This window comes from Pagrus pagrus (assembly GCF_965226575.1).
Source record: "Pagrus pagrus genome assembly, chromosome: 16".
Taxonomy (NCBI): Eukaryota; Metazoa; Chordata; class Actinopteri; order Spariformes; family Sparidae; genus Pagrus; species Pagrus pagrus.
In genome coordinates this window covers 29,616,961-29,632,887 of record NC_140200.1, presented here as the reverse complement: position 1 = coordinate 29,632,887, position 15,927 = coordinate 29,616,961, and the positions used below count along the sequence as shown (strand labels likewise).

Genomic DNA, 15,927 nt, shown 5'->3' with positions numbered 1-15,927 from the left:
GCCCAAGAGGCAGCCACACCCCGAGTGGAGTGTGCCCGGACCCCTGACGGAGCAGGCACACTTGACTGCACATAGGCCTGCCGAATGGCGTCCACAACCCAGTGTGACAGCCTGGACTTTGACAGGGGCCTGCCTAGACGCCCTTGGTCATAACAGACAAAGAGCTGGTCAGACCTCCGGACAGCCTGTGTCCGCTGAATGTACTCTGTTAAGGCCCTGACTGGGCACAGAGCCGACTGGCCTTGCTCAACCTCCTCGCCAGAAGTTGGAGAGGAGAGAGACCTAAGCTCAACCGACTGAGACAGGTGGAACTCAGTAAGGACCTTAGGCAGGAAGGCCGGGTTGGGGCGGAGAACCACGCTCGAACCGTCCTGGGAAAACCGGCAGCAGTCACTATGGACTGACAAGGCCTGGAGTTCACCCAACCTCCTGGCCGAGGTGACGGCGAGCAGAAAGGCGGTCTTGACAGAAAGCCACTTCAAGTCAGCACCCCCCAGGGGTTCAAAGGGGGGACGCTGAAGGGCCCCAAGGACAATATCCAAGTCCCAAGGAGGAGCCGCAGGACCAGTGGAGCGCACAGTAAGTCTCTGGGCCCCCCGGAGAAACCGGGAAATGAGGACGCAGTCCTCCGCACTCAGGGCGAATTCATGGATACGCACTGCTTTGATTGCTGCCACTAATCCTCGCATTGTTACCGCAGCCTTCTGCACCTCCAGCTGGGACTGCAAGAACTGCAGGATCTCCTGAGCTGAGGCCAAGTAGGGGTCCACCTGGTGAGACCCGCACCACGTGGTAAACATCTGCCAACGGTATGAATAGGCGGCTCTCGTGGACGGAGCCCGGGCATGCTGAATTGTCGTCACCACAGGCTCTGGCAACCCTAAGGCCAGGAGCCTGTCCCTCTCAGGGGCCAAGCCACCAGTCTGAGCCCTGCTGGGAAGGGGTGGAACAAGGCTCCGTTCGCCTGGGAGAGCAGGTCCCTCCGGTGCGGGAGCTTCCACAGCGACCCGTCCAGCAAAGGTGGAATCGCCGAGAACCATGCCATGTGGGGCCACAGGGGGGCCACAAGTATGACCCACACACACTCCACCAAAACTCTTCAGAGAAGAGGCTGGAGAAGAGTGAACCCAGGGCCACGGATGAGCCAGAGCATCCCAACCCATTGGGGGATCGTTGTTCCTCAGGGAGAAAAAAAGTGGGCAATGTGCCGTCTCCCTGGATGCAAACAGGTCGACCTCTGCCCTGCCGAAGCGGTGCCATAGCTCGGAGACCACCTCCGGATGGAGTCTCCACTCTCCCGGTTGTGGACCCCCCTCGACATGATGTCTGCCGCGGAGTTCAGTACTCCCGGCACATGCACGGCCCTGAGCGAGAGGAAGAGCGGGTGAGCCCACTGCCACAAACCGGTTGCCAGCTTGCACAAGACAGGGGAGCCCAGTCCCCCTTGCCTGTTGATATACGCAGCTGTCACCGTGCTGTCGGTTCGGACAATGACGTGGTGATCTCTCAGTCTCGGCAAGAAATGACGCAGAGCGAGGAGAACTGCCTTTAGCTCCAGGAGATTTATGTGTTGGCCCAGCCACCGGCCGGTCCAAACGCCGTTGACACCACAGCCTTCGTGAACGGCGCCCCACCCTGAGGTGGATGCGTCTGTGTACACCAGCTGTCGATAGATCACTGGACCCAGGGCCCTGCCCATCTTGATGTTCTCCGGTGCCCTCCACCACTGGAGGGCGCCGTGAAGCCTCTGAGAGACCACCACTTTGGTCTTGTGGGACCTCTGAGGGCACAACCCCAAGCCTAGCAGACACCTCTGTACAGGCCGCATGTGTAAGAGGGCGAGAGGGACCACCTGCACCATGACTGCCATCAGGCCCGTGAGGCGAAGGCAGAGGCCCCAGTTGACCAGAGCACGCAGCCGGAACAGGGCAAGGCAAGTCCTGAAAGCCTGCTGCCTCTCCGGGGTCAGAGCAACTGTCCCGCTCCTTGAGTCCAGGACCATACCCAAGAAGGTGGTCACCTGGGACGGCTCGAGCCCGCTCTTTTCGTAATTCAGGCACAGACCTAAGCCCTGAACATGGTTCAGCAGCAGGGACACGTGGTGGCAGCACTGCTCCTCCGAGACTGCGCAAACCAGCCAGTCGTCGAGGTAGTTCAGGATCCTGATGCCTCTCCGCCTCAGGGGGGAGAGAACAGCATCCATGCAGCGCGTAAAGGTTCGCGGTGCCAGCGAAATACCGAATGGCAGCACCCGAAACTCGTACACCGTGCCTGCGAAGCCGAACCGCAGGAACCGCCAGTGACCCCTCCAGATGGGTATCTGGAAATACGCATCTTTGAGGTCTATGGTGGCAAACCACTCTCCTGCAGTGATTGCCTGCCTCACCCTGGGGACTGTCAGAATCCGACATCTCAGGGGACAGAGATACCGGTTGAGCCCTCTGAGGTCCAGAATTGGACGGAGCCCCCATCTCTTTTTGGGGTCAGGAAGTAGAGAGAAAAGAATCCGGCCTTGTGATCTCCAGGGGCCACCTCCCTTATCACTCCCTTCTCCAGCAGAGTGGACAGCCCCGCCTGCAGCACTGTTCTCTGGTGAGGATCGGCCACTGTTGTAAAGGTGGGTGTCCGTGTTACTGGTGGGCGGCGCAAAAACTGAATACGATATCCCTGGGTCATGGTAGAGACCACCCACGGGTCGGCCTCTAGGGCCAACCAGGCCGTCCTGCGAGAGGCAGACGGAGAAGACTGGTTGGCCAGGGCCTGATAATTGTCAGGAGGGCTGAGGGCTCTTAGAGGACCCCTCGGCCTTGGCAGGTGGTCCTCTCCCCCTGTTCTGACGGCGGCGCCTATGCTACCGGGAGGCATCCAACTGGAGTCTGGAGGTCCCCACGACCCCATGTCGAGGCCTCAGGATTTGGTGCCGGCTGAGACCGAGGCAGTCCAGACCTTCTAGAGGCTGTAGCAGGCCTGGCAAGGCCCACTGAAACCTCCTTAGCACAGCGTCAGCTCTCCTGTGCCTGCTGCAACAAAGCAGTAGCATGGGGCCCAAACATAGCGGTAGGTTCCACCGGCACCTTGAGCAGACAGTCTCTATCCCCTTGCTGCAGCTGGGATTGAGACAGCCACAGTTGGCGCCTAACCACCCAGAATGAAGCCAAGGCACTGCCTGCTGCCTCAGCCTGCTCCTTCATTACGGAGGAGAGGCATGAGGAGGCCATCTGTAGCTCCTCCCCCCATGCTGGTGTCGTCTTGAACCTGCCGGGACAAGTCACGGAGGTAGAGAGACAGAATAGCCCCAGTATTGGCCAACCGGGTCTGCACCTCCATAGCTTTATGTAGCTTAGCGAGCAGACTATCCATTACCCTGCAGTTCTTGCTGGAGCAGGTGGCGTTGCCAAGGATGGAGCTGGAGGGAGAAACCAGTGGAATGAGGGTTAGGTCCACTGGGGGAAGTGTCCCACAGACAACCTGGTCCCTGTCATGCATGTTAGAAAGCCAGCGACATGTTGCGGACCACTTGTGGGTAGAAGCTGGGGAGTGGAACTGTTGACACAGCAGTTCCTTAAAATCAGGTAGGAGGGGCACCTGGGTTAGTGCAGGGCGCACCTCTGCATCCTCCTCAAACCTAGAGGACGTGGCCCTGGGATTCACAGGGAGGGAAACACCCAGAGCTCTGGAGGCCCTGTTCATCACTGCCTCAAAGCGGTGGGCTAACTCCCCCCTCATGGCTTCACCCACTGTTTGCTGCTCACAGGAGAGGTCATTGTCACCAGAGGAGGCGACCGTTTCTATATCCACATCCTCCTCTTCAGCCTCTTCATCCCTGTCCAGCCCTGAGGATGGGGGCAGGAAAGAACTGAGTGGGGGCCGGATCACCATGGGCTGAAGGGGAAGCAATGGAGTCTGCCAGACCCCTGAAGACTCCCCCCTTCCCTCCGAAGCTGCAGCCCTTCTGCCAAAAAGCGACACCGAGCCTCCCCCGTACGTGCAGGCAGAATAAAGCAGTCCATGCATAGCTGAGGCTTTTCCCTTGAAGCCAAAGCATGCTCATGCCCCAAGCACAGCATGCAGCTATCATGCCCATCCTCTAGGGGCATGGCCACCCCACAGCCCACACAGCAATGACCCTCCTGGCGTGACATACTGCCAGGGACCGGAAACCGGAAGTACTGCACTTCCTGTTTTCCTGTTTACAGGTAGCCTGTAGCACCTCTGCTAACTGGGCTTTCTATTTGCTTTTGTGAGTGTACTCTTGCGTGTCGGCCGCTGTGGGAGCCGTACGCTTATGATGGGGTGAGAGTGCTTGACTGTTGGAGAGAGGGGAGACAGACGTTCGCCGACGAGCGCGTCAGCCCGCGAGCCGCAAGCAATACGCCGGTGGAGAACACTGCCGAAGCCGGGAGCTGAAGAGCTCCGGCTCAACCACACAGACAATGCTCGCCGTGAATCGACCAGGCGCGTCAGCTCACGGGCCGCGAGCAATACGCCGGTGGGAGACCCTGCCGACCCAGTCAGTACTCAACCACCGAGCGCGTCAGCTCACGAAACCGCGAGCAATACGCTGGAGAGAGCCCAATACCGGACGCAGTCAGCGTGTATCCACCGAGCGCGTTAGCTCACGAGCCGCGAGCAATACGCCGGGAGAACCCTACGCAGCCACCGCCGCTGGGAGCCAGAGGACCTCCGGCTCGACCAGACAGGATGGTGTTTTGGCAAAAGACAGACAGAAAGAGCAGGATACAGCAATCCAGGGAGGCTGCCAATGACAGACGCCCCGACTTACACAGGTAAGCGGATTCAACAACTATATCTCTTTTCTTTCTTGCAACAATTTGGATTGTGAGACGCAGCACCCTGACGTACAAGTGGAGATCAAACAATCAGTGATTACACGCCAGTGCAGGTGCTTTATAGCTACGCAATAGGGCGTGGCCGGGCAAGCAGGTGTGTCTTAAAGAAATTTCCACGTACCCTGACAAGCAGCGGGGGTCATATCCCTGTACATATGGAATATGTAACAGAGTGGAGAGATAGTCTCGAGACGATAGAGAACCATTTGTTTCCAGGCTACTAGAAGTGTGTAGCTGTTAAGCACGGTGCTAATTATCTTACAATGCTCACTCTCTATATTTGTATTCATTCAGCAGCTCCTCTCTCTCTTCCTGCTTACAGACTTTACAGCTTGTCCTCTTACAACAGCAACTCCTTCAACAACAAGTAAGACAGGCAAGACTAGACTGACTATAGCTAGAGTATTTCTTTTTTTGTAATTTATCTTTCTTTTGATTTATGTCCCTACAGCTCCTCCAGTGGTTTATGAATACATCATTTCCGTTGAGTTGAACATCTCAGATGTTACAGTAATAAATAAGCTGAGAACCATTCTGAGCAACATCAGTTACCCCATCAGCATCAACAACCACATACAAATCTCCGATGTCAACATTTCAACAGGTAGTACTCATAACTTTAAATTACTTTGTTCATGCAGGTCAATTCTATCTTATTATACAAATTACCTTTCAATGATCAATATGTCAAAGTTAGAAAAATGCATGAATTATTCAGCTCCACCCATCATGTAAATGGACTTGCATTTCACCGATTCAAACACACATTCATACACTGGCAGAGGCTATCATGCAAGGTACCAACTGCTCAACCGAGCAATTTGGGGTTCAGTATCTTGCTCAAGGACACGTTGACATGCAGCCGGGGGAGCCGGGAATTCAAACCAGCGACCTTCCGATTACTGGACGACACGCTGTATCTCCTGAGCTACAGCCGCCTCGTGTAACTTTTAGCTTAGATAATAAACATCAAGTTTTCTCATAGATTAAATTCTTAATGTGTTTTCGTCTCCAGTTTGCTCTCCGAGCAGTGGTGGTTTCCAGTGCAGATGTGAGGATCAGTATCGGTGGTCATGTGATCAGTGTTTCCTGTATGGATCCTGTGACAACATCACTGATGACACATGTGGATGCATCAATGCCATTCCTCCTGATGGACAATACTGCCAGTCTACTGACCAGCACAGTACGTTGGTTTCTAGTTATTATTGAAGCCAATATGTGAGGAGCCTTATTGTAGGAACCCCTTTGTCAACATGTATGCATGTATTATAACAAAAATGAAGATAAAACACAGAGAATTACACATATAATCAAGGTAGGGAGATATTCCATGTATAGTTCACTTTTGAAAACATCAATGAAAAAAAATGAGTTCATGAAAATATAAAAAGGACATTTCTCAACCAAATTTGAGGTATTTAAATAAATAACAGGAAAGGTGAAATTGTCTTCTTGAGAGAATCAACCTTGTTGAATTCTGATACATACTTCCCAAAGCTTTAAGGAGGAAAACAGGCTCAACTAAGAACCATTCTCTCATTCTCATGTCACAGTACAAGTGGTTGAATTTTGTGTCATGGAAAGTTTTCCTGCATTGTTTCAGACAGTCTCTTTGGCCTCACAATCTTCTGCAGTGCTATTTTGTGGCCTGCTTGGCAGTTATTTGATGACTCAGCCACTCTGATAACCTGATCGAAAAATTTGCATAATAACTCACTGAAGCCTTGGAATCCTGCACAACTTTCTACTCTTGAGGCACTTTTTTGAATTTCAAGACGATTAATGTGTCTCTCATCATCTTTCCTGGTGTTTGAATTGTCAAAAGGCAGGAGCTGGATTCAGCCAGAAAGAAACAATTGGAAACAATGCCATCTGTTGTTAAAAATGCATAGTTAAATTTTAAATATATTTTCCTCAAATGTCAGACGATCCCATTCTTTTAAATGTCATATCCAGAAAAATATAAAACCATTTGTTTCCAGGCTACTAGAAGTGTGTAGCTGTTATGCACAGTGCTAATTATCTTACAATGCTCACTCTCTATATTTGTATTCATTCAGCAGCTCCTCTCTCTCTTCCTGCTTACAGACTTTACAGCTTGTCCTCTTACAACAAGTAAAACTGGCAAGACTAGACTGAAAAGAAACAGCTAGAAGATAAAAGACGATAAATGCAATACTGTCCACATGTTATACACCAACTTTAGCTAGAGTACTTCTTTTTTTGTAATTTATCTTTCTTTTGATTTATGTCCCTACAGCTCCTCCAGTGGTTTATGAATACATCATTTCCGTTGAGTTGAACATCTCAGATGTTACAGTAATAAATAAGCTGAGAACCATTCTGAGCAACATCAGTTACCCCATCAGCATCAACAACCACATACAAATCTCCGATGTCAACATTTCAACAGGTAGTACTCATAACTTTAAATTACTTTGTTCATGCAGGTCAATTCTATCTTATTGTACAAATTACCTTTCAATGATCAATATGTCAAAGTTAGAAAAATGCATGAATTATTCAGCTCCACCCATCATGTAAATGGACTTGCATTTCACCGATTCAAACACACATTCATACACTGGCAGAGGCTATCATGCAAGGTACCAACTGCTCAACCGAGCAATTTGGGGTTCAGTATCTTGCTCAAGGACATGTTAACATGCAGCCGGGGGAGCCGGGAATTCAAACCAGCGACCTTCCGATTACTGGACGACACGCTGTATCTCCTGAGCTACAGCCGCCTCATGTGTAACTTTTAGCTTAGATAATAAACATCAAGTTTTCTCATAGATTAAATTCTTAATGTGTTTTCGTCTCCAGTTTGCTCTCCGAGCAGTGGTGGTTTCCAGTGCAGATGTGAGGATCAGTATCGGTGGTCATGTGATCAGTGTTTCCTGTATGGATCCTGTGACAACATCACTGATGACACATGTGGATGCATCAACGTCATTCCTCCTGATGGACAATACTGCCAGTCTACTGATCAGCACAGTAAGCTGTTTTGTACTAGACATAACAAATACACAGGGTCCCTTTTCTAAGAAATATCAGTGTTGAACTGTGTTCTCTTTCAGCAGCTACTGTACTTGTCTGTCTTTTCCTCCCAACAGACTTTATAGTTTGTCCTGTTACAACACACGCTCCATCAACAAGTAAGACTGAGACTAAGTTAGTGCTACATTAATAATCAACACTTACATTGGGGATGTGACGATATCAAAATGTGACAATATTTCTCGTCGAAGTGAAAAGCTGTCTCGTGATATCAGCATATAACAGACGCCAGACAAGTCTGACATTGAACTCGATATTAGCATAGAAGATGACCCCACCACTTGAAAATTGTTTGTGTGGAAGCATTATTGATACCCGGTGGAAACAATAAATGTTGACAGAGTGACAGACAAGACACAAACAATATGTAAGCACTGTAGGAAAATAGTGGCGTACACCGCGGCTAACATGAGCACTATGCAAAGACCCCTAGAGAACCACCACAGCTCTCTCATGACCATAGATCATGAGATCATGACCATATCTTAGGTTGGGCAGTGTAGTTGAAGAGAGCTCTCAGCTCTGTATCATGCTTGAATAGAAAATTGGTCAGTCTCTGTTTGCACTTTAAGTATTGAGAAACTACAACTTTGATTATGGTTTGCACGTAAAAATAAAAAGAGATAAGAAGAACTAATTATTATTATTTATTTTTGTTATTTATGCTGTTTTTATTTTTTACTTAAAATTTTTGGAAAAGAGTTCAAAAAATTCTAACTCTTCTAAGAGTTAAAGTTAGAAGCTCACACGTAGTTTATGCACAGTTATAAGTTCTGAAGAGACTCATGAGAAATCATACAGGAGAGAAGCCAGTAAGTTGAGTTTTTGGCAAAACCTTTTACACTGCTAACATATTGTTCATTGTCTTTGACTGAATATTATAATTAATACTCAGTCAGAAAGTAGAACTGAAGTGACATTCAATACAAGATGATTACTTGTTAAAACATTTGAAAATGGACCTGCATTGTTTTGCAATTTGTTTTCTTAAAAATAGTATTAAGATATCATCTCATCTCGTTATCGTAAACCCAATATCCTGTATTGTCTCGTCTCGTGAGCTGAGTTTATTGTCACAACCCTAAGCAACATACATACTTAAGACTAAACATATTTATTTTAAAATTTCTCTACAGCTCATCCAATTATTTATGAATACCTGATTTCTGTTGAGTTGAACATCTCAGATGTTATGGAAATAAATCAACTGCGGACCATTCTGAGCAACATCAGTTACCCCATCAGCATCAACAACCACATACAAATCTCTGATGTCAACATTTCAACAGGTAAGAACACTACACATCAACAAAATGAAATACCATGAGCTAAAAATTATTTCAAATTATGTCGACAATCATACATTTTATATGCTAATGTGTCTGTTTGATTTCTCTGTAGTTTGTTATGCAAATGGTACAACATTCCAATGCAGATGTGAAGAACAGTATCATTGGCCTTGTCATATGTGCTCCACTCTTGGCGAATGTGATGATAAAAATGATAGTACTTGTAGATGTATCAATACATTTCCTCTAGTTGGGGTTTATTGCCAGCCACTGTCAGGTAGGAGCTTAGACCCTCTTTTAAATTACTTTCAGTCCTTAGCTGCGTTTAAGATATGCACACTTCCTGTTATTTTCAAATATTATCAAATTACTCTCTCTCTCTTTCAAATAGATATAATAATATGCCCATCACCAACTTCCCCAAACGGTAAATACCAATCTATTTTTTAGAACTCTAGTAACTGTTAAGTATTTATTTTTTGTCACACAAAGTGTATAAATCACAAAGACTTTGGCTATTGCCCCAAAACTCTTTCGACCTCTTTACTCAACCTATCACTATGATTTATTGAGCTTCTGATATGTTATTCAAGCAATGATGGTTAAAATATACACGTTTTGCAGTTGTTCTTGGTGTAATGTTTTCTTGGTATTCATTGTAATTTTAAAATCACAGATACCACAACACTTGTAACAACGCAGATCAGCACACTCCTGACAACAGTGCCCACTGTCATAACTGGTATGTTTTGATTGTTATATTTGACATTGAATAGTGACTTTTTCAGTTACTATTTAAGATTTTGCAAAACCAATCACTCCTTGTCGCTACAAGGTACAACTATACCATTTAAAACACCATTTACAGTTTGTAAAAGATAACAATGGCATATTTGATACTGCTTTCATCAACTACCATGGATGGAATGGCATTGCAAATAGTGGAATGTATAGTGTATGGTCAGTCCAAAAAATTGATTTTGACTGACAACTCATTACCTTTTGCTACACCAGAACTGAACACTATTACACACACATACAGTATATGCTGTGTACACCATTCACAATTCTAACAAGTAACTGCTTGTTGTGCTACCATTAATTGTCACAGCAACAACAAAAAATTTAAACTTTGCATGATTAATAATGAGAACGGTTCCTTTGACATTTAACAACAGAGTTTTCAACAAATAGATAACAGGTCAAGTTCCTCAGTTTTCCCAAGTGACCATTTCAGATTTAGTACTGAATGCTGCCATATATCTAAACACTACACCATCCAAATTACCACTATAGTAAGTAAGCAGTTTTTATCATATAAAGATAAAATTAAAATACAGCCAATCCTTATTTTAAAACTATGTCGTGTTTGAAACCCAGTATGGCGTGGGACATATCTGAATGACCTATAGGTAACCTTACCTTTAAGCTGTGCTATGTGAAAACAACACTGACTTGTGCAACTTTAGGTACAAGTTATAACATATTCATAAATAAGAAATGTCAGTGTTCATCTAAATGTTAAAAAAGATCAAAATGTTCTTTTTAGATTCTACACCTACTGATACAACATACCTAAACAAGACAATGGTTATAACAACAACACCAATAGTAACAAGTGCTGTAGAATAAAGCTTTTCATTTTTACAATTATAAATGAAGGTTTTATGCAAAACCCATACAGCCAAAAAGCATTACAGTGCTGAGTGATTTGGGCTTGATTAATTTTGTATAATCATTGATTGGTTCAAGATGATAGTATGGGCATTAAGTGTAGAGTGCACTTTGGAGCGCAATGAAACTGTGGGTGCTAACCTAAACTATGTAACATGAACTATCATAACACATATAGTAAAGGCAATAACAGATTATCATTTAATGTCAAATAATGTCTGAATTGAAACTTTGCAGACTCAACACCCTCTGCTAAAACAAATCTGTACATGAACTAACAATAGTTTCAGGAATAAAGTTGCTAATTAACTACAACTGCAAACATTTTTTTTTTTTTCAGATTCGACACCTGTTGATACAACAGATGTGAACACAACAACAGCAGGTACTGTAACAAGTCAGTACTACAAATCTTTTTTCTTTTTGGACGTTGTATGGCTTTATCGACAGGACAGTTCAGAGAAGTGACAGGAAATGGGTTGAGAGAGAGGAGAAATGACATGCAGCAACAATCCAGTAATTTATCTTTAGTTCAAGGTTTGTTTGTTTTTTAAGGAAATTATGGATTACTGTCATTTTTTTCAGATTTAACACCTGCTGCTACAACAGATTTAAACAGTACAACATCTATAACACCAACTGCTGTGACAAGTAAGTGTTCATAAAACAACAGCTACAATATATAAATGAAGTAGAATAAGTCAACTAAGCTTACTGTATATGATTCATTGTCAGCATAAAGGTGTAATAATATTAATAATAATAATAATAATAATAATAATAATAATAGAAAAAGCTATAATGAATATGAAAACTACTACACCTTTAACTACACCAAGAACAGTTAGTGTCCTTCCTCGTTATAACAATCCTTTTGACTTAAGTACTTAACTTACTATATTTATTTGGCAAAAGAGGAGCACAGGTAGGAAAGAGGGAATTGGGACAACACAGACACTGGCCTAAGGCTCTCTGAGAAGAGAGACAAATGAGAATTGAGCAACTTCACTAGATCCGCCCGCTGAGTGTAACCCAACTGACTGCCTAGATGGTTCAGGTACTCAGAATTGTTGAGTATCCCTGTAAGAATAGGCTCAGATGAAACATTAAAATCCTCTGAAGGCCTGACTCCAACTGTGGCTATTGACCTTACAGACTCCACTGAGAGACTGTCTGTGGAAAGCGTGTCACCTTTAACCTCCGAAGTAGAGTGAACCGAATGATAGGGCTTCAATAAGTTTACATGGTACCACTGCACTTTCTTTCTTCTCTCTGGTGTGTATACTAAATAGTCCCTGGTCTGACTTTGCTTGGAATGGTGGTAATAGGCAACAAAGCCCAGAACTTGATCCCCTGGCTAAAATATACAGGTTTCGGCTTTGCGATCAAAGAGTGTTTTTGTGAGCAGTGGCACAGGCAATATGCAGTCATCGGCGAAATCCATTTACATAGTTCAAAACATTATCAGGCAGCTCAGCATTCTTCAACTCATCACCCAACACAGCTAGTGGGCCCCGAACTGTGTGTCCAAACACCAGTTCTGTCAGGCCTGGGCAAAATGAGGACTCAGATGCAGAGGTTTCAAAAAGGCAAACAGGCTTTTATTCTGAAATTTCTCTTCTTTGTTCCCAAGACAGAGTGATAACACATCCAGCTATAAACTCTAACTATCAAAATGACTAAAAACAATAGAAACACAAACAGAAAATCGCTCCACCTGGGAGGGAAAAGAAAAGGCTTAACCTGTCTACTCTACTAGAGGAATACTATGAAAAATACAAAGAAAAGCGCTCACTAGGAGGAAAACAAACAGGTGCTATAAAACGAAGCTACTCTGCTGCTTGACTACAAAATTAAGAAAATAAAGTCGCTCCAACGAGGGAGGATAGCAAGGCTATGAAAAAACTGTCTACGAACTTCACAAAGAACTAAACTACTGCTTGACTATAAAAACTATGAAAATAAGACGCTCCAACAAGGGAGGATAACAGGGCTATGAAAAGGTAGATAACAAAACTAAAACAGGAAAAACTTACAACAAAAAATCACTCTACTTGCGAGGAAAAAAGAGAAACAAAGAAATACAAATGTGATTGCTTGGATCAACTCTTGGACTGTGACTGTGAGGCTTGAGGCACGCAAAACAAACGAGACACTCTGGCAACGCAGACAGGGGAAGACAAAGACTATATACACATGAGGAGGGATGACACAGGTGGAAACAATCAGGGATCAGGGGAGACGCCAGACCGGTGACACAAGAGGAAGGGCAAGTGACCTGAAACGAGAGGAGAGTTATTTTTCAAAATAAAACATGAAAATGACAAGACAGAAAAACCAGGACAAGACACCACTCACCGCGTTGTGACAAGTTCATTACAACTGAAACCTGTGCTCTCTTGTGACACCGCCTGTATCGCAAGCAACAACCACGGCAGGCTGTCCCCCCAATCCTGAGACAGTTCAGTACAATAAGAACATAACATAGACTTCAATGTCTGATGAAAATGCTTCAGGGCTTCCTGATACTCTGGAATGGTATGCACTGGACACCTGACGTTTAATCTTTAGCCGTTTTGCCAGTTTAGAAAAAGTGCGAGACATAAAATTACTCCCCTGGTCAGACTGCCCCACCTTTGGGACACCAAAGGTAGTCAAAAAGGAAGACAATGCTTTCAGTAACGGCTTGGTTATAATGGAGCACAAGGGAAAAGCAGCAGGATAGCGAGTACTTTTTCACAATACTGTCAACAAAAACTTACTCCCAGCCCTACTTTTTGGAAGTGGACCCACACAATCAAGCAGCAGATATTCAAGTGGCTTCTCCACCACTGGAATCGGATACAATGGAGCTGGCTTAATCTTTTGGTTGGACTTTCCAGCCAACTGACAGGTGTTGCAAGTTTTACAATACATTGCTACATCTCTTTTCAGACGAGGCCAGAAGAAATAGCAGAGCACTCTGTCATAAGTTTTCTTCACCCCAAGATGACCGCAACTCCATCATGTGATGTGCTCAACACAAGGTCTCTAAATTCTGAGGGCACCACAACCTGAACAACACTGTCTACCTGCACACCATTCACTACATGAGCCCACGTCCTTAACAGCAATCCATCATTAAGAAAGTAGCCACTAGGAACACACTTGAGCTCCCTTTCTGGACAGACCAATTCAAACAAGGGTTTCACCGTGGGATCTGTAGCTTGCTCTTTTATACACTCCTTACTAGACAGAGACAGCAACGGGATAGCAAACAATTTAACCAGCTCCTTACTCTCAGATGTCTGTCTGAGAAAGCTTGATCTGTTCAGACACCTCATGCTGCTCTGACTTAGCTTTACTCCTTGCCTGTGTCACAGCACAGGAAGAAAAAAACTTCAGGATGCTGTTTAGCACACTCATCTGGTTCATCAGATTCCTGTAAGGGTGAACGCACATACAATCGTGGTGGACCATCTTTCCACACCCTCACCCCAGCCAAGCCATTCCCCAGGATAATGTCTACGCCTGGAACCGGCATCCGGGGATGGACACCCATTTCAACCTCTCCACATACCAGATCAGAGAAGAGATGAAAATGATGCAATGGAACCCACAGAGGAACCAACCCAATGCCAAGTACAGGCGATTTTCCACTAGTAGCAGTAACGGTCGAAAAAGTTAAAATGCTCTCCACAATGAGGCTCTCTGTAGCCCTGGTGTCTGCTGATCAGCTGTTAGCCCCACCGATCAGCTGTTAGCCTAGCAACGCTAACTTTCAAATCGGTGTACTCAATCTGTGAGTAACACTGCAGCTTTCATGCTGCTGAATCCTCGTTCAGGAAACAACAAAGCATTACTCATCCATGACATCATCACAGACAGGAAAATTGACTTTCTTTGCCTAACTGAGACATGGCAGCATCAGCAGGACTTCTTAACTCTAAATCAAGCCACTCCCCCAGGCTATGTTTACATACAGAAGCCCCGCTCCAATGGCCGTGGTGGTAGGCTGGAAGTCATACATCGAGCCAACATCCTGGTTAAACAACTTCCAGTGCGGAATTTCACCTCATTTGAGTGTGCAGCCTTCTTTCTGGCTGGGCATACACAGCTACAGGTTGTCCTCATCTACTACCCTCCAAAAGCCTCCACCACCTTCCTGTCTGAGCTTCTCACCTCCATCTGCTCCATGTCTGCATCTACACTCTGGCTTGGTGATCTCAACATCCATGTGGACTCCACCAGCTGCCCCTTTGCCTCTGAATTCCTGTCACTCCTGGACTGCTTCAACATCACACAGCATGTTAAAGGTCCCACCCATGTCAAAGGCCACACGCTGGATCTGGTGTGCTCCACTGGCACAGCTCCCTCCCATCTGCAGCGCCTGGACCTTGCTGTTTCAGAGCACCATGCCATCCTCTTCACTGTTCCTGTCCCTGTGCCCAAACGGTGCATAAATCGTACCATCACATCAAGACAGTGAACACACTGGCCCTGACCAACATCCTGGCAACCCACCTGGCCTCTGATATCCTTGACACCTCACTGGATGGGCTGGTGACCCACTATAATGCTGCTATCTCCTGGGGTCTTGACTCCCTTGCCCCTCTTAAAACCCGGACTGTCACCTTTACCCATCCTGCCCCCTGGTTCACCATTGAACTCCGTACTCTAAAGACCACTGGTCGCCACCTGGAGAGGCTCCATAAAAGATCTGGCCTCACCGTCCACCATGAAGCCTACAAAGAACACGTAAGGTCTTATAAAGAAGCTCTCTCCAAGGCCAAAACAGACTACTACACCACCCTCACTGGAGACCAGCATAATAACCCCAGAATGTAGTTCTCCACCATTAACCTGCTCCTTAGCCCTGTCAATGTCCCCCACCTTTCTGGTGCCCCTGACCTCTGCTTCAAGTTCCTGGACTTCTTCCAGAAAACGGTGGCTACCATTCACCAGCAACTCCTGGCATCTGCCACCGCCTTACCACATGCACCTCTGACACAGATAGCCTCCCACTGTTCGCCTGCCCCTGTGCTCTCTCTCTCCTCCATCTCTCCTGTAGA

The 15,927-nt window shown here is 45.9% G+C and overlaps 1 protein-coding gene across 18 annotated transcripts in view; it reads left to right on the top strand.

The window, feature by feature from the left end:
- Positions 1-15,927, top strand: part of LOC311271361 (uncharacterized protein) — a 105,310-nt gene that overhangs the window by 24,043 nt on the left and 65,340 nt on the right. For 15 of the 18 annotated variants that reach the window (XM_084376981.1, XM_084376980.1, XM_084376982.1 and 12 more), the window contains 11 exons: positions 5,173-5,217; positions 5,302-5,454; positions 5,866-6,036; positions 7,114-7,266; positions 7,680-7,850; positions 7,970-8,011; positions 9,050-9,202; positions 9,594-9,629; positions 9,879-9,944; positions 11,217-11,261; positions 11,462-11,527. In XM_084376981.1, the coding sequence (XP_084233107.1) occupies positions 5,173-5,217; positions 5,302-5,454; positions 5,866-6,036; positions 7,114-7,266; positions 7,680-7,850; positions 7,970-8,011; positions 9,050-9,202; positions 9,594-9,629; positions 9,879-9,944; positions 11,217-11,261; positions 11,462-11,527 (1,101 nt within the window). Of the gene's footprint in view, positions 1-5,144; positions 5,218-5,301; positions 5,455-5,865; positions 6,037-7,113; positions 7,267-7,679; positions 7,851-7,969; positions 8,012-9,049; positions 9,203-9,593; positions 9,630-9,878; positions 9,945-11,216; positions 11,262-11,461; positions 11,528-15,927 lie in introns of all 18 variants that reach the window. The other 3 variants (XM_084376985.1, XM_084376986.1, XM_084376977.1) reach the window with 3 other exon arrangements.